Source organism: Rhinoderma darwinii, chromosome 8 (assembly GCF_050947455.1).
Source record: "Rhinoderma darwinii isolate aRhiDar2 chromosome 8, aRhiDar2.hap1, whole genome shotgun sequence".
Taxonomy (NCBI): domain Eukaryota; kingdom Metazoa; phylum Chordata; class Amphibia; order Anura; family Rhinodermatidae; genus Rhinoderma; species Rhinoderma darwinii.
In genome coordinates this window covers 2,346,471-2,374,106 of record NC_134694.1, presented here as the reverse complement: position 1 = coordinate 2,374,106, position 27,636 = coordinate 2,346,471, and the positions used below count along the sequence as shown (strand labels likewise).

Sequence of the window (27,636 nt, the reverse complement as noted above, 5' to 3'; positions counted from 1 at the left end):
CACACAGTATAATGCCCCTATAACTGACTCCACACAGTATAATGCCCCATAACTGCCTCCACACAGTATAATGCCCCCATAACTGCCCCCACACAGTATAATGCCCCATAACTGCCCTCCACACAGTATAATGCCCCATAACTGCCCCCCACACAGTATAATGCCCCCATAACTGCCCCCACACAGTATAATGCCCCATAACTGCCTCCACACAGTATAATGCCCCTATAACTGCCCTCCACACAGTATAATACCCCCATAGCTGCCCCCACACAGTATAATGCCCCATAACTGCCTCCACACAGTATAATGTCCCCATAGCTGCCCCCACACAGTATAATGCCCCCATAGCTGCCTCCACACAGTATAATGTCCCCATAGCTGCCCCCACACAGTATAATGCCCCCATAACTGCCTCCACACAGTATAATGCCCCCATAGCTGCCTCCACACAGTATAATGCCCCATAACTGCCTCCACACAGTATAATGCCCCCATAACTGCCCTCCACACAGTATAATGCCCCCATAACTGCCTCCACACAGTATAATGCCCCCATAGCTGCCTCCACACAGTATAATGCCCCCATAACTGCCTCCACACAGTATAATGCCCCCATAACTGCCTCCACACAGTATAATGTCCCCATAGCTGCCTCCACACAGTATAATGCCCCTATAACTGACTCCACACAGTATAATGCCCCATAACTACCTCCACACAGTATAATGCCCCCACACAGTATAATGCCCCCATAGCTGCCTCCACACAGTATAATGCCCCCATAGCTGCCTCCACACAGTATAATGCCCCCATAACTGCCTCCACACAGTATAATGCCCCCATAACTGCCTCCACACAGTATAATGCCCCTATAACTGACTCCACACAGTATAATGCCCCCATAACTGCCTCCACACAGTATAATGCCCCTATAACTGACTCCACACAGTATAATGCCCCCATAACTGCCCCCACACAGTATAATGCCCCTATAACTGCCCCCACACAGTATAATGCCCCCATAACTGCCCCCACACAGTATAATGCCCCATAACTGCCTCCACACAGTATAATGCCCCTATAACTGACTCCACACAGTATAATGCCCCATAACTGCTTCCACACAGTATAATGCCCCTATAACTGCCTCCACACAGTATAATGCCCCTATAACTGCCCCCACACAGTATAATGCCCCTATAACTGCCTCCACACAGTATAATGCCCCTATAACTGCCTCCACACAGTATAATGCCCCCATAACTGCCCCCACACAGTATAATGCCCCCATAACTGCCTCCACACAGTATAATGTCCCCATAGCTGCCTCCACACAGTATAATGCCCCCATAGCTGCCTCCACACAGTATAATGCCCCCATAACTGCCTCCACACAGTATAATGCCCCCATAACTGCCTCCACACAGTATAATGTCCCCATAGCTGCCCCCACACAGTATAATGTCCCCATAGCTGCCCCCACACAGTATAATGCCCCCATAACTGCCTCCACACAGTATAATGTCCCTATAACTGCCTCCACACAGTATAATACCCCATAACTGCCTCCACACATTATAATGCCCCTATAACTGCCTCCACACAGTATAATGCCCCATAACTGCCCCCACACAGTATAATGCCCCATAACTGCCCCCACACAGTATAATGCCCCATAACTGCCCCCACACAGTATAATGCCCCATAACTGCCCCCACACAGTATAATGCCCCATAACTGCCCCCACACAGTATAATGCCCCATAACTGCCCCCATACAGTATAATGCCCTATAACTGCCTCCACACAGTATAATGCCCCATAACTGCCCTCCACACAGTATAATGCCCCTATAACTACCCCCACACAGTATAATGCCCCTATAACTACCCCCACACAGTATAATGCCCCCATAACTGCCTCCACACAGTATAATGCCCCATAACTGCCTCCACACAGTATAATGCCCCATAACTGCCTCCACACAGTATATTGCCCCATAACTGCCTCCACACAGTATAATGCCCCATAACTGCCCCCACACAGTATAATGCCCCCATAACTGCCTCCACACAGTATAATGCCCCATAACTGCCCCCACACAGTATAATGCCCCATAACTGCCCCCACAGTATAATGCCCCCATAACTGCCCCCATAACTGCCCCCACAACTGCCTCCACACAGTATAATGCCCCTATAACTGCCTCCACACAGTATAATGCCCCCATAACTGCCTCCACACAGTATAATGCCCCCATAACTGCCTCCACACAGTATAATGCCCCATAACTGCCCTCCACATAGTATAATGCCCCTATAGCTGCCCTCCACACAGTATAATGCCCCTATAACTGCTCCACACAGTATAATGCCCCTATAACTGCCCCTCACAGTATAATGCCCCTATAACTGCCTTCACACAGTATAATGCCCCTATAACTGCCCCCCACACAGTATAATGCCCCTATAACTGCCCCCCACACAGTATAATGCCCCTATAACTGCCTCCACACAGTATAATGCCCCATAACTGCCCCCACACAGTATAATGCCCCCATAACTGCCCTCCATACAATATAATGCCCCCATAACTGCCCCACACAGTATAATGCCCCATAACTGCCCCCACACAGTATAATGCCCCATAACTGCCCCCATACAGTATAATGCCCTATAACTGCCTCCACACAGTATAATGCCCCATAACTGCCCCCACACAGTATAATGCCCCCATAACTGCCCTCCATACAATATAATGCCCCTATAACTACCATTCAAACAGTATATAATGTCCCATACTCTACTATTGGATTCAACTATATCTGCATCCCGAAGATGCAGATACAGTTTAAACCGGGGGGGGGGGAAACTGAAGAACCAATTTTGCGCAAGATGACGCCGGTTAATTGCGCTGAATCGGCTTCACTTTTTTTTCCGATTAATTGCCCAGCCCTATTAGAGACTTTATATTTCCTGGAGGGACAGGTTTCTGCATTGTGACGTAACTCTGGACTCCTGTGTTACAAAAGGACTGTCGGTGGCCCCTCAGACATCAGGGCCCGGGGTGCACTGGGATGTGGACTCTGGATACTGCACAAGGTAGTACTGCCTGTCGTGTGACTGTACGGAGACGATAACGATGAAGTGATAATAGACGGGTGCAGGCATCACATGATCAGAGACAGGACACCAGCCCCCGCTCTGCAGTCCCATGGACTTGTGGGTAAAGATGCTGTGAGGAAACGCTATTGTGACATTTTCATTAGAAATGTCATATGTAAATGCCGTAGCCGGGCGGGTGCCTGATTACCGCAGGCTGTCGCTGCAGGGGCGGATTCACGCGGGCACCACCAGAAAGATTTGGAGAGAACGCAGGAACGTTTGAAGTCGTTTCAGTTTTAGGTTCATGGTAAAACGTGGAAGTCTCATCATCGCTCCAGCTATGGGGTGAATTCACACACGACAGATTTGTAGTCGTCATTTCTGTCACTGTCCCATACATCTGAATGAAGATTGCAGAAATCCCAGCACCTGCTGCAGCAACAGCCCCATTTAATGTTCTGCCACGTGTGAACATACCCCTACTGTGCTGATTGAAAGACAATGGATTTGTTAAGACGAATCGTCTAACATTAGAATAAAATAAAAAAAGTAATGTTCCCTACCCCACACTAATTAACATATGCTCTTCTGAAATACTCTGTGCTGTGGGGACCCTGCACCTTAGTGTAATTCTCAGTCTGTGGCCTCTCATTAGACCAGCACACACCTCTCCTGAAATACTCTGTTCTTCTTGGGTGCTCTGCTTATATAACGGACAGAATATCTCACCCCCTATCACCACACATACACTGAAATACTTTGTGCTGCTGTGAGCATGCAGTTTTTATTGCTAATCTGCTTGTTCATTGGTCCTGCAGGTCTGGTACATGGATGGATACCACAATAACCGATTTGTAAGGGAGTACAAGTCTATGGATGATTTCATGAACAGCGACAACTTTACCTCTCACCGCCTCCCCCATCCTTGGTCTGGGACTGGCCAGGTTGTATATAACGGATCCATATATTTCAATAAATTCCAAAGTCACATCATCATCAGATTTGACTTGAAGTCAGAGACAATCCTGAAAACGCGCAGCTTGGACTCAGCTGGTTACACCAATGTCTACCACTACGCATGGGGGGGCCAGTCGGACATAGACATTATGGTGGATGAAAATGGATTATGGGTAGTTTATGCCACCAATCAAAATGCTGGGAACATTGTGATCAGCAAACTGGACCCTAACACTCTACAGATACTAAAGACCTGGAATACGGGTTACCCCAAGAGAAGTGCCGGCGAGGCCTTCATGATCTGCGGGACTCTCTATGTCACCAATGGATATTCCGGAGGTACCAAAGTGCACTACGCTTACCAGACCAACACGTCCAACTACGAGTACATCGACATCCCATTCCAAAACAGGTTTTCCCACATTTCCATGTTGGACTACAACCCCAAGGATCGCGCTCTGTACGCCTGGAATAACGGACACCAAGTCCTCTACAACGTCACCCTATTCCACGTCATCAGGTCTGACGAGTTGTAGCTAAATCTGTCGCCTGTCAACAAAACTGACCAAAAATTTAAATAAACAAAAGAAAATAATAAAACCGATAGGGTGAAAAGAACTCAAGACGTAGAATAAAAAATGGCTGCCAAAACGACACGTTCCGACCGCATTGAATAACTCCCGCGTGTCCTCGGAACGTAAATAAGAACACCCAGAAATCTTAGGGGCACTTTACATTTTAATACCAAGATAAATGAAATAAACCGCTGATCCGAAACAAAGAGAAATATTCTATACAAGGCAGTGACTGTTTCTACAATGGACAATACCCGAGAGGGACGTTGTAGGGTTAAAGCTGTTACTATTAGGAGAAGTGGAGACACTATGTATCATTCCAGAGACAAGACGATCCCATTGGCGGAGTGTCGCGATTGTAAAGAACAAAGGATTTATCGTTACTTTTTTCTCCTAGAAAGATGAATAAATCCATAAAGGAGCTATAGATCTCTATATATATATATAAGAAGGGGCTGCGGCTCCACAAGTATTCGTAGTAGAGAAGATCTCTCCTCATCGCAGTGGATTGCGGTCTGTATTGCGGCGATAACGATAGATTGTCCATATTGTTTAAACTTATGTATCAGAAAATTGATCATGTATAATGTCTGTTGTTCTCTGAAGTATTCCGCTGTATTTGTCTGTTCACGCGATGAATGTCGTTCAGTTTGAAGTAGTTTGGATTCATTAAGAGCGATGAATTTTGTTTCTGTAAAAATTATACAAAAAAAAAAATGCAGAAAAAATATTTATGACATATATTCTATACATTTATGAGAGGAGAGGAGATCGTTTACCCTTCACGCTAAGTATACAACACCAGGAGGAAAGCGTCGGTAGGAAGGTGGCGGAGAGGTGACTGCGGAGCGAGTCGGGGACCTTCCCGCCACCTCAGGACATGTAGGGGGAGAAATGCAGGGTTTTGTTTTATAATTACTGTATTATTATTATTCCACTCATCAGGAGACATGAACCACCAGATACAGGACAAAACGATTTGTACGATCCACAACTATGTAAAGAACAATAAAAAGAGATATTAGAGCACGTGCCTTGTTTATACCATGACGGCGAGGAGGGGGCACTGCTGTAGGTTACTCCGGCCCCTGTATAAATCTTCTTGGCTGCACGACTATGGGGTCTCCCCCTTATTCCCCTGAAATAAGTGAATGAAACTGCACAAGATATAAAAGTGCGCCCCCTGTGGGAGGAGTTCCCCCTAGTGAACTAGAAAATCGGAGCTCGTAAAATTGTGCACAGAGTCTATTCACACTGCGTTTGCAGCGAACATCTACACATTTCCACATATGACAGAAGCCTCCGATGTTTGCCACAACATAGGAATACAGAGCATGGTGTCACCCGTAAGCTACCAGGTTATAAAAAATATATACATTTTTTTTTTTCTTCAGAATGCCTCTGTACAGAGTAACGCATTCAACTAAGTTATTTCATACAGATATAAAGTTATACCAGTCCAGCGGATGCCAAAATCATGCCCTTGGCATCTGTCGGATGAATGGGGCTCTATGGATACAGAAGGCGTTAGCGCTAGGATCTTTAACTAGGCATACACTGAACGTACACTGCGAGCTAGACACTAATGTATAGGTGTCCACTTTCCTCCAAGGTAGAAGACGCTTTTTGCCGCAGCTCTGAATCATGAATGTCAGTGCTTTGTCCGGTTTCATTGCTGAAATATATTACACAGGTTTACCGGTTTTTGTATAAGAAGCTTCATCAAGGTATAATAAAAAGTTCTGCAACTTTCTAATGCACTTTGTATTTCAATTCCTTGCCATTTTTAAGATCTCTGCTTGCTGTCAGTATAAGAGAACATTCTAGTTTACATCCGGAGGTTGAAAACCTATCTAGATCTTATACTTCCCACAAGTGAGAGTTTGTTCCAAATTGTATTGTCCGGATATACATCAGCAGCACAAATCTGTTCTCAGTCCTGATAATTTGTTACAATGTATCAGTGCAAGTAAAATGTTTCAGCCTGTTTAACTCACAGAGGATTGTCTAGACTGGATACAATTGTAACAAATCCTCAGCCATTAAACATATTAGGTCTGTACAGGTTTCCTTCCCAGACTACGTGTAGAGATCTAAAAAATGGTGCGGAATTGAAAAGCAAAGTATATGAGAAAACTAGTAAACGTTCTTTATTCAATAATTCAAGTGGACCAGTCAGGTGGCCTCTGCTGCTGATATATAGTGTTAGGGTATGTTCACACGCCCTATTTATGGACGTAATTCAGGCGTTTTACGCCTGGAATTACGCCTGAAAAAACGTCTGCAAAGCGTCGGCAAACATCTGCCCATTGAATTCATTGGGTCTTACGATGTTCTGTGCAGACGAGCTGTCATTTTACACGTCGCTGTCAAAAGAAGTGCAGGACATTTCTGGGGACGTTTTTGGAGCTGTTTTCTCATAGACTCTATTGAAAGCAGCTCCAAAAATTACCGTGAAAAACGCGAGTTGCTCAAAAAACGTTTTTTTGTTAAGCGTGTGAACATACCCTTACATAGCTTGCAGCTTTAGTTGAGACACAAGTTATACAAGCTCTGGTTAACACTGCGAGTCCCGCTCCATCCACCGCGCACCTATCCCTGCATATACGCTCACATGTTATCTCTTTATCCTAGTATAATGGCGGCAATGGATGCAAAAATAAGATTTTACAAATTATGTCAGATTCAAGCAATAAATACTTATTTCATTGATGGAAAATGCAACGTTGACGGAACCTAAATCTGATGGAACGCACGACAAACCATCACATACTCCAACGAAGGGTTAATAGTACAGGGCTTTAGTCTCTCTCGTCTGTGCGGTCATGTGACGCCACGTCAGGGTCAGACGCTTTGGTTAACATGCGATACACTGTTTCCTAGACAACGGTCCCAGAAGTCAGAGATCAACAACAGACCGTCTTTTGTATTATTTATCTGATATTCACATCAATTACAGGAAAACAATGGACAACACATAATTAACAGTCCATATAGGTTGCGGCGGCCTCACCCCGGGAGCAGAGGGCGGTTGTGGCGCCATTCCTCCCCTTGTACTCAACTAAACCCCCATTCTATTTCCTTCCTGACGCGTTTCGTGGAGGTTCCCTCATCGCTCGAGCAGATCAAGTGAGAGTACGGGCCGAGATAATTTCATGATGTGCCCAGATGGAGAGCTGGGCAGCCCAGACTAATGAGACCACCGCTGGCATTACAATATCCAAAAATGGCGACAGAACTCTGCGAACACCAATGCCACCTAAACACTATAAAAAAATAAATCTGCATTGCTGCTGAATCTACTTACAATAGGGAGGTTCTTAGCGCATATTTTGATCAAATTGTGTGAGCCCACCTGCCACGACAAGGCGACCTTTATAAGGTGGGTCCCAACGCTGCTCGTACCCCCAGAACTGAGACTAAGCCTACATATACCTGGGATGGTAGGAACCGCTGGCATTAGACATACAGGCCCTTGCCACGCCTGATGAAAGCTGCTATTAACTGGGTGGCGCAATTTACTGCACGACCACAGGAAGTCTGTCAGGTCCCAACGCTAACATGCGTGCATGACAATCGCTTAATGTGAATAGGTGCAGCAGCTGAACAAATAGCGATAAAAGCTTCAATGATCGTGCAAATAATCATTTATACGAACATAAAAATGACGGCTGACCGTCCTGACATTGTAGTGTATAAACATGAATCATGTGATTTATAGTCGATCTGCGACATTATTAAATAGGCGAACTAACAATTATTGAGACGATGTGTGTAACTACGCTTACAGCAATCGCATTGAAGATCGCGAATACGAATATGTGCTCGTGTAAATGGACCTTTAGGCTCCATTCACACGAGCGTGACAGATTTATGCACGTAAAAAACGTGCGTAAATCGTCCGGGTGCGTGGAGTGTTGCATCAGTTGTACTTTGCGTGTTTCTCACGCACTCGCAAGCACTTTTTTTTCTTTTCTCAATGTAATTGATGTGTGTCCGTGTGCTGTCCGGGGTTTTCACGCACCCATTGACTTCAGTGGGCGGCTAGGGGAGTGAAAACGCAGCAATATCGGACATGCAGAGAGCTTCACGCAGCTGACTCTCGCTGCGCGAAAACTCCTACATGTGTGAATAGCCCCAATGATATCAATGGGTCCGTGTGCTGATTCACGCTCGTCTGAACGAGCCCTTAGATTTCTCAACCACGTTCTCCATAATTAAGTCGAAGAGAGAGGAAAAATAGGACCAAATATGCTAGGCGCTGCTGTACTAATTTTGTTTAATGAATGAATTGAGAAACAGGCTACGCGTTTCGACGCAGGACGTGCGTCTTCATCAGGCCATAAATATACAATCATTACATACAGATAGGAGAATAAGATGCCAGACGAGATATTACACCAGAGTGTTCTCTGGATGACACATTCATAGGAAGCCCCCTGAAAAGTCATATATGGGCCCCAATGGTGGAGCAAGAGCAGAGACAGAAGTCCCAGTTCTCCTGGAGCCACATAATAGGATAGCAGTATTATACATGGCACACGATGGTTGAAGGGCCTTGGAGCCCCCAATGCAGAATCTCCCCCCAGGGCCACCGTCCGCTGCCATGTATTGTACCGCTATCAACTTATGTAAATGAATCTGCATTGGGGTCCCTCAAGCACCTCACCCTTTGTACCCCCGGAGGTTCAAATTTCACTTCTGGGCAAAATGGCAATTGGAAGGATGTAATTTACCACCACATTTGATGACGTCCCCCTGTATGGACTCTACGGTTGTCTCCGATGTTCAATGGACCTGGCACGTCCGGGAGTTTCCTTGTTCTGCTCCCCTGACAGAGTAGAACAACGGAAAGTCGATTGCAGATGTGAACAGGCCCTTATGCCGTTACGGTTATCACATTTGCAATAATGGCCACGGTTAGGAATGAAAAAAATAACATCAGCAAACATTAAAATGAAAAAATGACACTTAACTTTGGCTTTTGCCTTAATATTCCACGTATTAATATACGGACGTTTATAGAACCGCGCCCAGTTAGGGTCAGTCACACGCGGCAGATTTTGTTGCGAAAAATTCTGCGACTGAAATTCTGTCCCATTCATCTGAATGTCGTTGTTTCTGCAAGAAAATCTGCGGTGTGTGAATCCACCCTTAGGCCCCATGCACAGGACCGTAAAAAAAACTCTGCAATTACGGACCCGCCCGGTTCTATTGGACGTGGACACCTTTCTGTATTGCTACATACGAACCGTGGAACCGTGCCGGGAATTATGGAGCATGTCCTACTTTTTGATTTTTACGGGCCGTGCTCCCATGCTTTGTATGGGAGCACGGCACGAAAATGCGGCACGCGGCAGTGCTCGCAATATCGGGCCCTGATTCCGGGCACGGCCGTGTGCATGAGGTCTTATTCTATACATTGCATCTCTACTGATGGTGCTCCAATGTCACACAATGTCAAACATCGCATTGCAGCTGGGTAAGGAGCGTCACCTGTGTTGTTTGCCCTCGACCACCTCCAGCTCTGCTGAATTACATCAGGAGGGGGAGGGAGTCATGAAACCGCACCAGACCCTGCTAAAAACCATTACCTGAGAGGATGACTATATGGAGAATATTTTAATGTTGTGTCATTTTTAATTCCTGCCCTCCAAAAAGAGCTGCGCAGAGCGGCTCTGACAATGGAAAGGTCAGATGCAGAATGTCATTGTGGATGTGTTATCCATAGGCTTCCTATGGTTCTCTAAAAATAGCACCGGCCTGTGAATCCCAGGAGAGATTTTCTTTCAGCCTGAAGTAGAAAAGGGAAAAAAAAAAAAGGTCTGGATAGGAAACAGCCTGAAATAATGGATCTCAACGGGAGGGCTGTGCAGCCGCAGATATTAAACACGGTCCTTAGGCTGCATTCACACGAGACAGATTTACACGCATAACATACGTGCGTAAATCTGGTCCGTGTGCTTTGCGAGCGGGATGTGTTTTTTACGCACTCGCAAAGCACGTCTTTTTTTTTCCATCGAATCGATGCGCAAATCACGCACCGCACACGGATTTGCATCTGTGTGCTGAGCGTGATTTTTACGCGCCCATTGACTTCAATAGGTGCGTAGGTGCGTGAAAAATGCACCACTATAGGACATGCAGTGAGTTTCATGCCACGGACTCTCGCTGCGTGAAAACTCCTGCATGTGTGAATGTCCCATTGAAATCGATGGGTCAGCGTCCTGTGCGTGATTTTCGGACAAGGTTTATGCTGGTTTGAATGAGCCCTAACTGTGCGATTAGATTGAGATCATCTGGACTCTCATCTATAACCCACATTTCATCATCTGCTGCATTGCCATAGGGAACGTTCTGCATCAGTGTAGACGGATCACTATTATGACCTTGCATAAGATCAGCTCACTAGTCTTCTTAAATGCTCTGCGCTTCCATTATTTAACTTTTAGGCTACATTCAGATGAGCATAGCTAACCTCGGACGTGAAAAACTGCTGTACTTCATGTCCGAGCTGCACCCGTGTGGGGCGCGTTGTCACGTATCCCTCAGACTAGAGTCTATGGAGGGACGCGGGACACGCCGTAAAATAGGACATGTTCTATTCTTCACGGACGCTTCACATGCTCCGTTAAAACAACGACTGTGTGAACGGCCCGACTGAAGTACATGAGTCCGTGTGACGGCCATTTTTTTGCCAGCCTTTACACGGACTACAGCTACGCTCGTCTGAATGAGCCCTTAGTCTCAGACCTCTGAAAACATCGGCTGACTCCACTCCTGAAATACTCTGCACTGATGGAGACATAAATCCCACTGTCCATACTGGCCACTCCCTCTCTTTCCCATAGAAATCACGGTGATTGATAGGGGACATTTTCCTGTAGGTCAGAATGTAATGAGATCTGTTGGACCCGACCATTGACCCGCAGACCTGATTGATTATTGCTGCAGCCCGTCTTTAATAAAACCAACCCACAAAACCTATGGAAGTGGAGAAAGATTTCAGGCACTGAATGCACAGTGAATAAACAAAATCATTACCCAAAACGCGCTTCGCATCCCCGGACGAGTGAGTGATTAAGACACAGGAGTCATTTCTACTAGACACAATGTCCGTGCAGATTAGCAGGAGCTCCACATCCACTCACGACCCTATTAAACAGCTAGAACCGCTCTGTTATTCAGACACAATCAGGGAATAAATTGCTCCGCACGATTTATCTGCTCAGTGCGGCTAAAACTGGAAAACAGCAGAAAGACTGACAAGGAAACGCTGCCTGCGGGCAATTAACATTTCCAAAATGTTACATCTCCTTACCCCGGGTACCTACAAATTACCTCTGGACCGCACAGCGGAACCATTGTGGAAAGGGCCGATATAATGAGATCTCCCCCTAGTGCCTATTATGTGTCCTAAACAACCAGATTGTCCCCCGGCAGTAACTCATCATTTAACAAGGAGACTATTGCTTCACAGATACACACGTATTAAAGAATGTCCATAAAATGCAGAAATGACTTTAAAGGTGATGGACACTTTTGAATGGCAATATATTTTATTATTTTTTTAATAAAATGTCAGTGTGATTAGTGCAGCTTTCTAAATAGTTATTACAAATTATTTTTGCTTTTTTAGATACAGCTGCACTGTATTATCTATACAGACCAGCTGTATCTAGCGCTATTCACTGACTCCGTCAGTCCCGTGGATCTGACGGGTTCAGTGTCAGCGGGTCCTGCGTGTGGATCCACCTGTAATCTATCACATGAAAGTTATGAACGGTCAGGCACACGCAGGCCCCGCTGTCACTGAACCCGTGAGGGAGCAAGATTTAGCAAAAGATACAGCTGCTCTGTAAAGAGAATACAGAGCAGCTGTATCTAAAAAAGTCAAAATATTATTTAGTACAATTTTTTAATAAGAACTATTTAGAAAGTTGCACTAACAACACAGACTGACAATAGTGAAGGAAATAAGTATTTGATCCCTTGCTGATTTTGTAAGTTTGCCCACTGTCAAAGACATGAACAGTCTAGAATTTTTAGGCTAGGTTCATTTTACCAGTGAGAGATAGATTATATTTAAAAAAAAACGGAAATTTACATTGTCAAAATTATATATATTTATTTGCATTGTGCACAGAGAAATAAGTATTTGATCCCTTTGGCAAACAAGACTTAATACTTGGTGGCAAAACCCTTGTTGGCAAGCACAGCAGTCAGACGTTTTTTGTAGTTGATGATGAGGTTTGCACACATGTTAGATGGAATTTTGGCCCACTCCTCTTTGCAGATCATCTGTAAATCATCAAGATTTCGAGGCTGTCGATTGGCAACTCGGATCTTCAGCTCCCTCCATAAGTTTTCGATGGGATTAAGGTCTGGAGACTGGCTAGAATGTGCTTCTTTTTGAGCCACTCCTTTGTTGCCTTGGCTGTATGTTTCGGGTCATTGTCGTGCTGGAAGACCCAGCCACAAGCCATTTTTAATGTCCTGGTGGAGGGAAGGAGGTTGTCACTCAGGATTTGACGGTACATGGCTCCATCCATTCTCCCATTGATGCAGTGAAGTAGTCCTGTGCCCTTAGCAGAGAAACACCCCCAAAACATAATGTTTCCACCTCCATGCTTGACAGTGGGGACGGTGTTCTTTGGGTCATAGGCAGCATTTCTCTTCCTCCAAACACGGCGAGTTGAGTTAATGCCAAAGAGCTCAATTTTAGTCTCATCTGACCACAGCACCTTCTCCCAATCACTCTCAGAATCATCCAGATGTTCATTTGCAAACTTCAGATGGGCCTGTACATGTGCCTTCTTGAGCAGGGGGACCTTGCGGGCACTGCAGGATTTTAATCCATTACGATGTAATGTGTTACCAATGGTTTTCTTGGTGACTGTGGTCCCAGCTGCCTTGAGATCATTAACAAGTTCCCCCCGTGTAGTTTTCGGCTGAGCTCTCACCTTCCTCAGGATCAAGGATACCCCACGAGGTGAGATTTTGCATGGAGCCCCAGATCGATGTCGATTGACAGTCATTTTGTATGTCTTCCATTTTCTACTATTGCACCAACAGTTGTCTCCTTCTCACCCAGCGTCTTACTTATGGTTTTGTAGCCCATTCCAGCCTTGTGCAGGTCTATGATCTTGTCCCTGACATCCTTAGAAAGCTCTTTGGTCTTGCCCATGTTGTAGAGGTTAGAGTCAGACGGATTCATTGAGTCTGTGGACGGGAGTCTTTTATACAGGTGACCATGTAAGAGCTGTCTATAATGCAGGCACCAAGGTGATTTGGAGCAGTAACTGGTCTGGAGGAGGCTGAACTCTTAATGGTTGGTAGGGGATCAAATACTTATTTCTCTGTGCAAATAGATATAATTTTGACAATGTGATTTTCTGTTTTTTGTTTTTTTTATATAATCTATCTCTCACTGGTAAAATTAACCTAGCCTAAAAATTCTAGACTGTTCATGTCTTTGACAGTGGGCAAACTTACAAAATCAGCAAGAGATCAAATACTTATTTCCTTCACTGTATATATATATATATATAATGCTTTGCAAAATCTAAAACAAGGCCTGCGCGCCTACTATGTGCTATTTATTACACTAGTGTCTGCTTATGTAGCAGAGGGGTCTTTGGGCTACCTAAGGTACCAGGGCCCCCACCTCCCATGTGCCATTCATAACAATTACGTCTTCTTATGTGACAGAGGGGTGTTTATGCCATCTAAGGTACCAGGGTCCGGGTGTGACTGCTACCTCCGCACATCCTATCACTACGGTATTGAACCTGGAAATATAAAATCTGGAGTATCCCTCCTTCAGCTATTTATGAGGTATTTTGGTCTCGGATACTACACAGGTAAAGCCTAATGGTAGGTTTACAGCACCAATAAAGGTTGTCACCCAGCTTTCCACATGCACTGAAAGGCAGTGAACCTGCATTGCAAAGTTACGTTCCAACAGTGCAGATATAGAAGCCACCAGGTCTGTAGAAAGATGGGTAATGGACAGTATGGCGGCTGTAATGGTGGTCAATACTGGCTGTCATCCGACTTGTAACAATAGATTATAGGAAGCTTCTTGTCCAACCGAATCCTTGACATTGCTTTTCATGAATCACATTCGGTACTGAGCATCAGTCAATGTGAGACCCGACTAGCAGCTGCAATGGGCCAACGCCACCTGTGCCATGTCAGCCTTGGTGCAGGACTCCCCGGTGTGGATGGAGCGCTGCACTCGATTGTCCCGTTATAATGACACTCTAATCTATGGATGTAATAGGTTCCTTAATCTGCTCCATCTGCAGCTTTGGAGTAAATCTTCACTCGTGTTTGGTTTCTTTTATGATTGCAAAGGAGCAAAAGCGACATTGTGCCCGTCCCTATCCCTTCACCGCCACGTTAAACCCCGGAGATTACATCAGACAGGATGAGGAATGAGACCACGAATCTGCCATCTGTTGTAATTTATAGCGCTCTCTTTGTATTTAGACAAGTGAACATGTGTTTTTTCGGGGGGCTCTGGATCGTTTGGCTGCTCCGACTGTTAATCATCATTTATTTTATGCGTAGATCGTCATATTTAGCATTGATATGTGGGATGATAATAAAACGCGCTGTCAGCTCTGGAGGATGTACATTCAGCGAGCAGATGATCCTGTCCCATGTGAGATAACATCACTTCATGTCCTATTATTTACTTTGAGGTGAATTCATCAGCCAGTGAGATGTAGAAAGGCTGATGTATGATGGGCGCAGGGCGGCCGCTGCGCCTCCTGCAGGGGGCTGAATGCGCTATAGGTGCTTGGGGAGCAGCGGTGTTTAGTCACGGTGGCTCTTTACAGCAATAGTGTAGTCAACGAATCCTGACGCCATGTTATATTTTTTACAAAAAAATCTATTGATTGAAGATAGATCTGTACAAAGCTCAAATCATAGATCTCTGAACTTATGGCCGAAGGACAACTCAGTTGGAAGACCCCCGAGGCCCCATTGATCTGGAGAGTAGTGGTGGGTCCAAGGTCCCTGTGCTACAAGCAAATAATTTATTTTTATGAAGTGAAAAAAATCTAAAAAACCAAAAGGTACAATTTAAAGGGCCAATGTCTTCAGGAGGTGACAAAAAAAAATTCCAAAAAAATATTAATACTTTTAGTGTATTTTATTTTGGGGGGGGGGGGGGAGCAATTATATGACAAGACTGACACAATGCATCACACATAATATACATCAGGACATGAATAACCAGCAGAAATTATATAACGACTAGAGGCGAGAACCGCTGAACTGCAGAATAATCTCACTTTACAGCTTACAATGAAAATAATTATCAACTCATCACGAGCGGGTGAAGAATTAAAAGTGACTTTCTCTATATTGCCCAGCTCTGATGTTTTTATTTTGCTAGGGCTTGCTGTGGGCGGGATTACCATGTAAAGGACTACAGTTCCCATGATTCCTCTTCCCTCTCATAGATATGGCCTGTATATACAGCTGCCTGCATCCCACTCTATTACAAGGTGCAAGATAGCTTTGTAATTCCTCACGATCTGCTGCTAGACTCTGCTGACCAGCATGTGATCCCTCCAGAGACAGAAGGGGAAAGTAGAGAACAGGGAGCAGTGGAGATCAGATGTGTCGTACTGGAGGGAGGAGGGAGAGGGGAGATTACCACGTGTTCAATGTACAAGAAGTCACAAGAGCAGGAGATAAACACCTGTAGCATGATGACTGCATGTAAGACAGGTTTACAGAGACATTCAGCTACAGACAGCACATTAGTGACTAATCTTACTGCTGTTACACAATATTTAAAGGTCAGAGAATCCCTTTAATGACAGAATAACAAATATGAACTTGTGTCCGAAAAAACACGAAGGGAAGAAAATAGAGAACAAACAATAAGAGAGTGAGGGATACGGGTATTTAAAGTGAGAGGGTGATGTCACAGTAAAAGAGGTAGGATTATTTGTGTAGGGCTAGTGATGTCACAATAAGAGAGAAGTATTATCTGGGGAAGGATACAGATGCCACAGTGATGGGACGGGATTGTCTGTAGGTGGCTGGTAATGTCACAATTTGAGGTCGGGGTTATCTGTGGAGGGCTGATGATGTAACAATGAAAGGTTGGGAGTTACCTGGGGGAGGCTGGTGATGTCACAGTGAGGAGAGGTGATTATCTGTGGAGGGCAGATGATATAACAATAAGAGGTCGAGGTTATCTGGGGGAGGCTGGTGATGTCACAGTGAAGAGACGTGATTATCTGTAAAAGGCTGATGATGTAACAATGAGAGGTCCGGGTTATCTGGGGGAGGCTGGTGATGTCACAGTGAGGAGACGTGATTATCTGTAAAAGGCTGATGATGTAACAATGAGAGGTCCCTGGATATCTGGGGAAGGCTGGTGATGTCACAGTGAGGAGACGTGATTATCTGTGGAGGGCAGATGATGTAACAATGAGAGGTCCCTGGATATCTGGGGAAGGCTGGTGATGTCACAGTGAGGAGACGTGTTTATCTGTAAAGGGCTGATGATGTAACAATGAGAGGTCCGGGTTATCTGGGGGAGGCTGGTGATGTCACAGTGAGGAGACGTGATTATCTGTGGGGGGCTAATGATATAACAATGAAAGGTCGGGGTTACCTGGGGAAGACTCGTGATGTCACAGTGAGGGGACGTGATTATCTGTGGAGGGCAGATGATGTAACAATGAGAGGTCGAGGTTATCTGGGGAAGGCTGGTGATGTCACAGCGAGGAGAGGTGATTATCTGTAAAGGGCAGATGATGTAACAATGAAAGGTCCGGGTTATCTGGGGAAGGCTGGTGATGTCACAGTGAGGAGACGTGATTATCTGTGGAGGGCTGATGATGTAACAATGAAAGGTTGGGAGTTACCTGGGGGAGGCTGGTGATGTCACAGTGAGGAGAGGTGATTATCTGTGGAGGGCAGATGATATAACAATAAGAGGTCGAGGTTATCTGGGGGAGGCTGGTGATGTCACAGTGAAGAGACGTGATTATCTGTAAAAGGCTGATGATGTAACAATGAGAGGTCCGGGTTATCTGGGGGAGGCTGGTGATGTCACAGTGAGGAGACGTGATTATCTGTAAAAGGCTGATGATGTAACAATGAGAGGTCCCTGGATATCTGGGGAAGGCTGGTGATGTCACAGTGAGGAGACGTGATTATCTGTGGAGGGCAGATGATGTAACAATGAGAGGTCCCTGGATATCTGGGGAAGGCTGGTGATGTCACAGTGAGGAGACGTGTTTATCTGTAAAGGGCTGATGATGTAACAATGAGAGGTCCGGGTTATCTGGGGGAGGCTGGTGATGTCACAGTGAGGAGACGTGATTATCTGTGGGGGGCTAATGATATAACAATGAAAGGTCGGGGTTACCTGGGGAAGACTCGTGATGTCACAGTGAGGGGACGTGATTATCTGTGGAGGGCAGATGATGTAACAATGAGAGGTCGAGGTTATCTGGGGAAGGCTGGTGATGTCACAGCGAGGAGAGGTGATTATCTGTAAAGGGCAGATGATGTAACAATGAAAGGTCCGGGTTATCTGGGGAAGGCTGGTGATGTCACAGTGAGGAGACGTGATTATCTGTGGAGGGCTGATGATGTAACAATGAGAGGTCCGGGATATCTGGGGAAGGCTGGTGATGTCACAGTGAGGAGACATGATTATCTGTAAAGTGCTGATGATGTAACAATGAGAGGTCCGGGATATCTGGGGAAGGCTGGTGATGTCACAGTGAGGAGATGTGATTATCTGTGGAGGGCTGATGATGCAACAATGAGAGGTTGGGGTTACCTGGGGAACGCTGGTGATGTCACAGTGAGGAGACGTGATTATCTGTGCAGGGCTAATTATATAACAATGAAAGGTTCGGGTTATCTGGGGGAGGCTGGTGATGTCACAGTGAGGGGATGTTATTAAATGTAAAGGGCTGATGGAGTAACAATGAGGGGACTGGTATTATCTGGGGGAGGCTGGTGATGTCACAGTGAGGGGATGTTATTAAATGTAAAGGGCTGATGGAGTAACAATGAGAGGTTTGGGTTATCTGGGGGAGGCTGGTGATGTCACAGCCCATCAATAGTTGAAAGCTTAACCATAACGTAACCATGAAAAGATTGTAACAAGCAGTCCCCACATAAGGACTGCTGCAAGGAAACAAATACAGCATAATAAAACAAAATCTGCAATTATTGAGAATGCAGCAGTCACATATTTAATTTTATTTTTTTTACTTTTTAAACGGGACTCTGACCGCATCTCTTAACGTGACATTTGTCACCTTGGGTTTTACAGTGACTAATAACAAAATAAAGCAACATGTGTAGAGACAGCTCTGTGTGTTTACAATCCTCATTTGTCTGACTGCCTCTCAGCGAACAACACATTGCTGCACCTTTCACCCCTGGATGCTGATGCTCAACCCATTGACGTGTAGTTACATATCGGGCACAGGTATCTCTACTGCATTTGTGACAGAGTTGACAAGTAAATGTTTTCTGAATGTTGGATCCTGTCACTAACCTGAGAACTAAACTACAGGCTGCAAGATGTAACATTACCACAGGAGCAGAGGTGGCGGCGGCTCCCGACAGCCTAGAAAACCACAGGAATAGCTTTTCCTTTCATCTAAAAATTCCTGTATTAAAGAGGTCATCCCAGGACCTACGAAATGTCTTTATGGCATAACAATTTAATATTTCATAGGAGGGGCTGTGACCGCTAAGGCTCCATTTATACATGTTGGATTTGTCGCAACAAATTAGATGACAATCTGCATCCCATGGATATTTCCGCACCACAGTATTTTTGTCTGCGCCGCACAAAAACAAAAATCCGTAAGAATAAGTAGCATGCTACTAATTCCTGCGAAAAGCAAGAGCTAATCCTTGTGCGATTCCGCAGCACATCAAAATTAAGATCTGCGGCAGATAACGGCGATAAGCGTCAGATTTCTGCCGCTCATCCTGTAGTAAATACACATCAGATTTACTTAAAGGGTAACTAAACATTTGACAAACTTCTGACATGTCAGAAGTTTGGATTGGTGGGGGTCCGAGCACTGAGACCCCCACCAATCGCTAAAAAGAAGCGGCACAAGCGCTCAGCTGCTTCGTGTCTGTTCGGCTTTTTCCTGAAATCAATGTATCGGAGCACGGACTCAGTAGAAAGTCTATGAACCCGTCCTCCGATACATCGGCTTTCCGGAGAAAGCCGAACAGAAACGAAGCAGCTGAACGCTCCCCCGTGCGCTTCTGCTGCTTCGTTTTAGTGATTGGTGGGGGTCTCAGTGCTCGGACCCCACCAATCAAAACTTATGAGATGTCAGAAGTTTGTCAAACATTTAGTTACCCTTTAAGGCAAATTTGACCAGAGTGACCATGGCCTAAGACCCAACAATGTCGAGAACGGGGTTCCTTTTTCCAGAAAAAAAAAGTAGCCAGGAACTATGAGAGACTTTCAAATTCCTGAATGTCTAATTTTCCTAGTTATGCAAAGATGTATAAAGGGGCACAAACCAAGGTTTCCCACCCACATGTAGGGCACACATTGCAGCTATACAGCAGCCGCCGGGTATAAACTCATCTCAGTTCTCCATCTCCGGGTACACGCCACAAGATCGGCACTGGGTTTGCTCTGCACAAATGAAATGATTTTCTAAATGCGTCCTAAATCACTTTGGTGATGAGAGCGGCACATGATCGACGTGCATATAACATGGAAAACATGAACAGATGAGCCGCTTGTGGGAGACGTAATATAAGTTGCAGAATATAATTCTGGAGACATCGCAGTAAGATGTGCGCTCAGGCGGAGTTAAATGGAGGAGACCCCTTTATACCGTCAGTGCAGTAACCAGTCGGCTTTTCATTTTTGAAATCACAAAATTCTAATATACTTTGAGCATCAATTATTCATTAGTTTCAAAACCTCTGCTTGCTTTCACTCAATGTATCACATTTGGCATACGTATCGGGAAAACTCCCGGCGCATATTCCGAATTCATCTACAGGCGCGATGCACCTGGTGTTTGCCAAACGTGTGAACTTTTGACATCTGTCAGGCTGGTATACGGCTGAATACTCTTTGCTGAATGCTGGTTTACACAGGACTACAGGAGAAACGGTAAACAGTGCAGTATACGTCTCTTTACTACGGGGTCCTATGCAATGGAATAGGTCATAGGCGTCAGTCAGAGGTAAACATCTGGAAATCCTCCCTACCAATCCTCCCTACCAATAATGTGAACAGAGCCTAATAAAAGCAATAGCTACAGTGAAGATCGCTTATGTATTTCAGGTAACAGTCATTGGGAACATTACGTGGATACAGATCACACAATTCGGACACCAAATCGTATTCATGGCCAATGCTATAGGTGTCTAGACGTCTAGTTTATGGCGGTTTTTCACATACGTTCCTGCAGCCATAGACAGACTTCTCTATAGGACTTTTTATTACGCAGGTTCTTTCTGCCATCTCTAAAATCAGCTACAAAGAGACGGCAAAATGCTGGAGCCATTTCTTCCAGTAAGAGCGGGTGTCACGGTGCTGTTGCACGCAGCTCATTTGAGCGGAGATCATACAGGGATCCTGCTGTGGTCCTGGAACATCGAGAAAAGCTACAACATGTTATCAGGCAACGGCTGCTATAGACGAGGCATGAAAGGAAATCTCTATATATCAGAGGATCTGTCGGCGCTCAGCAACAAGTCTCTGAAGTCAGGAGTCAGCGGCCGCAGGAGCCATAGAAACGAGATGCTCATTTTTATAATGACTTAATCCCCCGTGTTGTGCAGATCCAAAATAAATGCTTGCCTCACTTTTTCCCTCCATTAACAGATGACGCTGGTATAAATAGACTTTCTGTGTTTGTGTTCTCTCCTGTGCTGTTTAGATGGATGATATGAAGTAAGACGCTCCTGCCGCGGCCTGGAGGCTCCAGGAATTGGAAGCGTCACGTGGACGTCTCAGGAGGTGGCAGGTGCTCAGCACGCACACAGGTGAACGCTGGAGCCCTGGAATAGATGGGACATGTAAACCCGGCACACAAGAGCTCAGGCTTGGAAGGCCACAGCACAGAAGACATGGACCCGGATTTTAAAGTTAGTTTCTTTGAAAAATGACGGAGGATATTGAAGCGTATGCAGCACGTGGCTCAGGGTCTTCATATCATATAGTCACCTGTATATCAAGGGCCGGCATCAGCACCTTGGAAAGCTCAGCCAACACTCAAATAGAATACCCTAAAATAATATTTAAAGCCGCGTGAGAAGGAGGTCCTCTTTAAATGGGGTTCTTGCTGAGGACAATCCCTACTTGTAGGGTCCCTTGACAATAAGATGATCACAAAGTGTCCCCCCCGCAGGCTCCAATCAACTTATCTGTGGGGAAACCAGGAAATAAGTGTTCAGTATCCCTGCAGCGCCACCACAGGAGAAATGAAGCATTACACAGTGTCCATTCATATCAATGTGATGTCTGTGTAATCCAGGACAGGTCCTCCAGACACGCACTCTGTAACCGCTCTCCACTCTGACCAAGAGATGAGGATCCTGATCAGAGGACCCCCCTCTATTACCCCAGAATTTCCTAATAGGGTCTACGACAAGTCGTTTTCAAAACTGGTCGACCCCTTAAAGTGATCGACTTCTTACGGACTTCCAGGACCGCACAGTTGTCCAGTAAAGAATCCTGCACATGACACAGAGATGCTGCGTGTTTTCTGCTGATTTTGTCCGCGGCGTGTGATGAAATTATTTCAAATCTCATCCGCTTTGCTGTTACTGTAATACTCTGCTATTTTCTATGCAGTGATCACCGGACGATTTTTTTTTCTTTTAATATTTCTGTTTTACAAGCAGAGAGATAAATATCTGCAATATCGATAAACAAAAAAACTAATAAAATGCAGCAATATTCCGGTGACTACGAGCCGACACTGAGGATCTGACAATTAAGTAACATGGGATGCGTGTGCTCCAATTTACCGTGTGTTTTATGTGCGCTGACACCGGCATAAATCCCTGACTAATAGAGACGTCGGGCGTATTTCAGCTCCAGTTAATGGGATTTGATTGAGTTTCTACTTCAGGCAGCCGCAATATTACAGGGGAATGAATCCTGTTTATTCTCCATTTTACAGATGATTTGTATTAAAATAAATCAGTTAGATGAACAATTTATTTGGACAAAATTTTATGAAAATAAATAAATTCCCAAACGAATTTGTAATATCAGGATGAGAAGCCATATAATATATTGAAATGGATTTTATTAGGGGGTTCTATGCTGGTCCTATGTGAATATTATTGTGGAGTGTTACTATATACAGCATACCTCCCAACCGTCCCAGTTTCAGCGGGACAGTCCAGGATTCCAGTCTGTGTCCAGGGCAGCCGGTGGTATGTCCCAGTTTCAACTGTATCTGCGTCCTCAAGACGCAGATACAGTTGAAACCAATGCTGAAACAGGGAACTGTCAGCTCCCTGCTGCAAGGTTCAACTATGGAGTCCCGGGCCAGAGCAGCGCAAGCTCTTTGGCTGGGGACTCCTATCCTGGAAAAGCCCTTGACGTCCATATATGGACAGTGACGTCAGGGGCTCCATCTGGAGCAGAATCCCAGTCCACAGCGTGGCCTATGCTCTGGCTGGGGATTCTGAGGGAGCCCCAATGGCATTATCTACAAGGGGGGGTTTAGCGCTATCTACAGGCACGGTGGCGCTATCTTTCAAGTGGGGTGTGGCACTATCTACTTGGGCTGTGTGGAATCATATGGGCACCATCTACATGGGCACTGGCACTTTATATGTGAGGACTCTGGCACTATCTACAGTGGGTACAGTGGCACTATGTGGGCACTGTGGGGTTATGTGGGCACTACCTACAGTGGGCACTTCGGCACTATCTAAAGGGGCATTGTGGCACTACGGGGCATTATACTGTATGGGGCATCTGTGTGAGCTTTATTGGGAGGTATGTATACAGTAGCCTGAGAGAGATACTCATTGAGGACTGATAACGTAGCATATCTCTACATAAGCTGGTAACATGGGGATGTTATGTTTCATATGACTACATTATGTAGCCTAGCCTGTCACAGCGGTGTATATAAGCTTGTCACTTGGACAGTTGCTACTATTGCATATACCTACATGTTGTTGCATGAGACTGCATATGGGATGTTACGTTGGCACAGGCCACATGGAGATATTACTGTAGGGCAGCGCTGGAGATCACAAGCAGCTGCCGATACTATTACAGCAGGGATGCCATAGTATTATAAAATCTGGGAACCAGGGTCAGAGCCACAAGACTGGCAGCTGCCACCAGGCGTGTAGACATATCATTGTCACATGGCTCTTGGGTCATATATTGGCACTGACCACATCGATTATGTATTGGCGCAGTATAATTGCCACTTGGATGCTTGCATTCTATTAGCGGAGTAGAGAGCAGTGCAGGACTATGGAAGAAATACTAGTGTTGTATTACAGGGGCACGGTGACATCTGTATGGGCGCTGGTGTAGCAGTAACTACTCTGTGGACACTGCTATGCAATTAGAACTATTTTATTGCCCACTCATATGTGGCTGGCACATATCTATGTTTAACAGTCTGGTGGGCACAACGACATAGGTTGCTGTATATTGTGTGTTGATGTTATTACTGTGCTGGCACTACTATTAGGCCATCGTTTCTATACACACCAGTGGAGAATAGTTTATTGGTGGCACCACTGTGCAGGTACTAGGTGGTCCCAAGGTGATGACTACCTACTGCAAGCTCTACTATTTGGAACAATTCAGGGGAGGTTAGCTCTGGGAACTGGCTGAGAACATAGTATCGTATTAGGGTTACAAATCCCCGGACATAAGCATATGACAGTATATGTCCTGCAAGTGTTATTACAATGTATGACTTGCATATCAGTATATAATTTGGTTTTGGATCTTGAACAGGACATCACATCCTGGACTTCATCTCTCTGTCCAGAGAAGTGTTCATTATACCCTTCACAGTGACCGGCATGCTATGTAACCCGCTCTCCCATATGGATTCATGTGTGAGGATCCCATAGCCAGACCTGGGACAAGGTCACTAAAGACAATGGTTGTTTCCTGCAATATGCTGACACGTGCCGAGCGCCGCACAGATAAATCACCGTTCTCCACCTGGCTTATTGAAATGATGATAATAAAGGGAGGGAAACATTTTATATGTAAAATCCTTTATGTTCTCTGGTTATATTCTTCATCATTTGCAAACAGATGGCAGCGATGGCAAACACAGGGCATATGTCTAATGAGAACAACAAGACATTAACATACAAGACGTTTGTTTTCAAGGTATATTTTAATGACGCATTTTCCTGTATAATTTTAGCGAGAAGACTCATCTCTGCCGCTCTAACCTCTATGGAATGAATACTGGATATAGAGGACATTACTGGGATATAAGTTACGGGGGAAGTGCCATGGGGCCATGTAATGCTGGTACAGCAGGGATAACTGGTCATGACTTTGGGTTTTCCCATACATGACATCACAGCTGAAGCAAATAGGCGTGAGTCAGTGAATGGCTGTGGCCCGCGGCAGGAGGCTACGATGTCTTATGACGGCGCTGAATTGTCAAACATGCCCAAAAAAGTCACTGCATGTAATGCCCAAGCCTAACCTAAGACTTTATCAACTTAAAGCCATTCTCCCACGGATCCCTAAACTCTCTCTGAATGAGGCACACCGTATTTCTCATGTTTCGGATACATCAGGTGTACAGAACGCCAGAATTTCTAACTAAAATTGGGGTCAGGGTCTCCTCTGACTGTCCTAGGTGTGGTGGAGAACCCGGCACATTGATACACATGATGTGGCAATGTGTGCGGCTGCGACAGTTCTGGTCGGAGGTAGTGGGCACGATCTCTTCTGTATTTCAGGTGTCGGTGGATTTCACTCCGTTTGTATGTGTCCTGGGGTATGTGGAGGATATTTCTATCTCTGAACATGTTAACCTGGCCGTTGCTCGTATGCTGTATGTGGCTAGGAAGCTTATTGCACAGCATTGGCTGGATGACAAACCGCCTACGTTATCGGAATTCTGTAACAAAGTCACGTGGTTAACACGTATGGAAATATATGTTTACACGGCTAGGAATGCTAAACATGCCTTCGATAAAATATGGTCTCCATGGGTGGAAAGTAGGGGCCTGAGTTCATTATAGGGGGTTGCGGTTGAGTAGCAGTCCAGTATGAGCTAGGGGGGTGGATGATATACGCTGCTCAGAGGAATCTGGTCGGTCTTGGGGGGACTATGTTCAATCCTATTTGCATATGTCATAGATATGTCAATGGTATTTTGTATATTGGATAGTGATCTTGGTGCTGAGTATTATGTATTCATGGACATGCCTACTCTAGAAGAAGGGGGGTGTTATATATGTGTTGCGATACTGTCGCAAATGTTGTGTTTTTGTTGAAAATAAAAAATTACTGGATTCGAAATTAAAAAAAATTAAAAAAAAGCCATTCTCCCCTCCACTTGCTGTGCAGGTGACTTTACAGTTCTCTGTTATCAGCCATGTCAGGCGTGTAGATTTTTCCTGGCGTCACTCATTATAACAAGTTGTTGGATTCTCAGAGAGCAATAAGAGTTAAGCAACAAACACGGTTCAGATCTCCACACAGACGCTTCCACATTGAATGACTTTCCGTACAGCTGTTATGCGGGGTGTGCTCATAATTACAAGGCCCTGTAGTGACTCCTCCTGGGGTTGGGGTATCTGTGGATACCAGGGTTCACTGAAGTGACAACTGAGTAAAATATACCTTTTAATAGTAACTCGTTTTAAAAACAGGGGTAACACACCACTGTGAAATGAGCCCCACCGTGAAAATTAAAAAATGTATTAAACAAAAAACACTGAGTCATTATGATAAATATATCTCAGTGTTTATAACAATATTTGTCTGGAACCAGCATATATCCTGGGCACAACAATAGTACAATCCCCAAAAGAAGCACCAGCGTCCGAACTAAATCACCGGATCTACTAGCGCTGGGTGTAACACAATGTTGCTGTCCCCAATGCAGACTTTCCATATACAATAAACGACCCTACGCGTTTCAGATACTCATCCTCAGGGGTCCGTATCTTGGTCACTCTGGCCTCATCACCAGCGATAATAATATTCAACAGCAGGTATTCTGCTGTGCGTCACGGGAAGATGCACGTCTCGATGTCAAAGGCATACTTCATTGCAGGCGCTGGGTTACTATAAACACCTAAACTCCACCCCTCGTATTTGGCGGCGATACCTGAACTGATCAATCACAACACCCTCTCGATTCGTGACACCTGCCCATGTGACCCCCCGCCGTCAGCTGACAGCCAGGGGTCATCATCGACCGCATCATACCGAACGCGCAGGCGCAGTAGAAGCCAAGGACGTGTCGCCCGGACTGCCAAGCAAGAGGAAGGTAAGCGCAAAACGATAATTAATTTTGTAAGTATATCTTGCGGGACAGTTACCCACCGCAAGTGGACTACCTCACAAAACAACTCTTAAGTAAATAAACACATATTAGGTGGACAAGATTACTGAGTCCCTCCCATTTGAAAAAACTGACAAAAGATCTCTTTATATGTTGGTTGGCCAATATGGCCATATCGAACATAGTGCACTATGCAACTGGAACCCACCCACCCACCCACAAAGGCAACCCAAGGTGAAATTTGGCCACCTTAAGGGGAATGGTATTGCATATTAAATAAAACATGTATAATTAGTCTGCTCGTTTAAACCCGCTGGTTGTATGCATGCCAGTCTATGGATCCATTGGGCTTCTTTGCGTAGAATTAGGTTGTCCCAGTCACCTCCTCTTTTTGGGGGTCTAATAAGTTCAATTGCTTGAAACTTTAAACATGCTGCATGGCCTTGGTGTTTAGCATGCACATGCTTAGATATTG

At 45.2% G+C, this 27,636-nt stretch overlaps 1 protein-coding gene and 1 long non-coding RNA gene across 14 annotated transcripts in view; one reads left to right on the top strand and one right to left on the bottom strand.

Annotated features, from left to right (window-relative positions):
* Window positions 1–5,664, top strand: part of OLFM1 (olfactomedin 1) — a 75,516-nt gene extending 69,852 nt beyond the window's left edge. For all 3 annotated transcript variants that reach the window (XM_075834660.1, XM_075834661.1, XM_075834658.1), the window contains exon 6: window positions 3,925–5,664. In XM_075834660.1, the coding sequence (XP_075690775.1) occupies window positions 3,925–4,599 (675 nt within the window). In that variant the 3' untranslated portion in view covers window positions 4,600–5,664. The remainder of the gene's footprint in view (window positions 1–3,924) is intronic.
* The window catches only part of LOC142659011 (uncharacterized), a 508,111-nt gene that overhangs the window by 146,485 nt on the left and 333,990 nt on the right, over window positions 1–27,636 (bottom strand). The window lies entirely within an intron of this gene.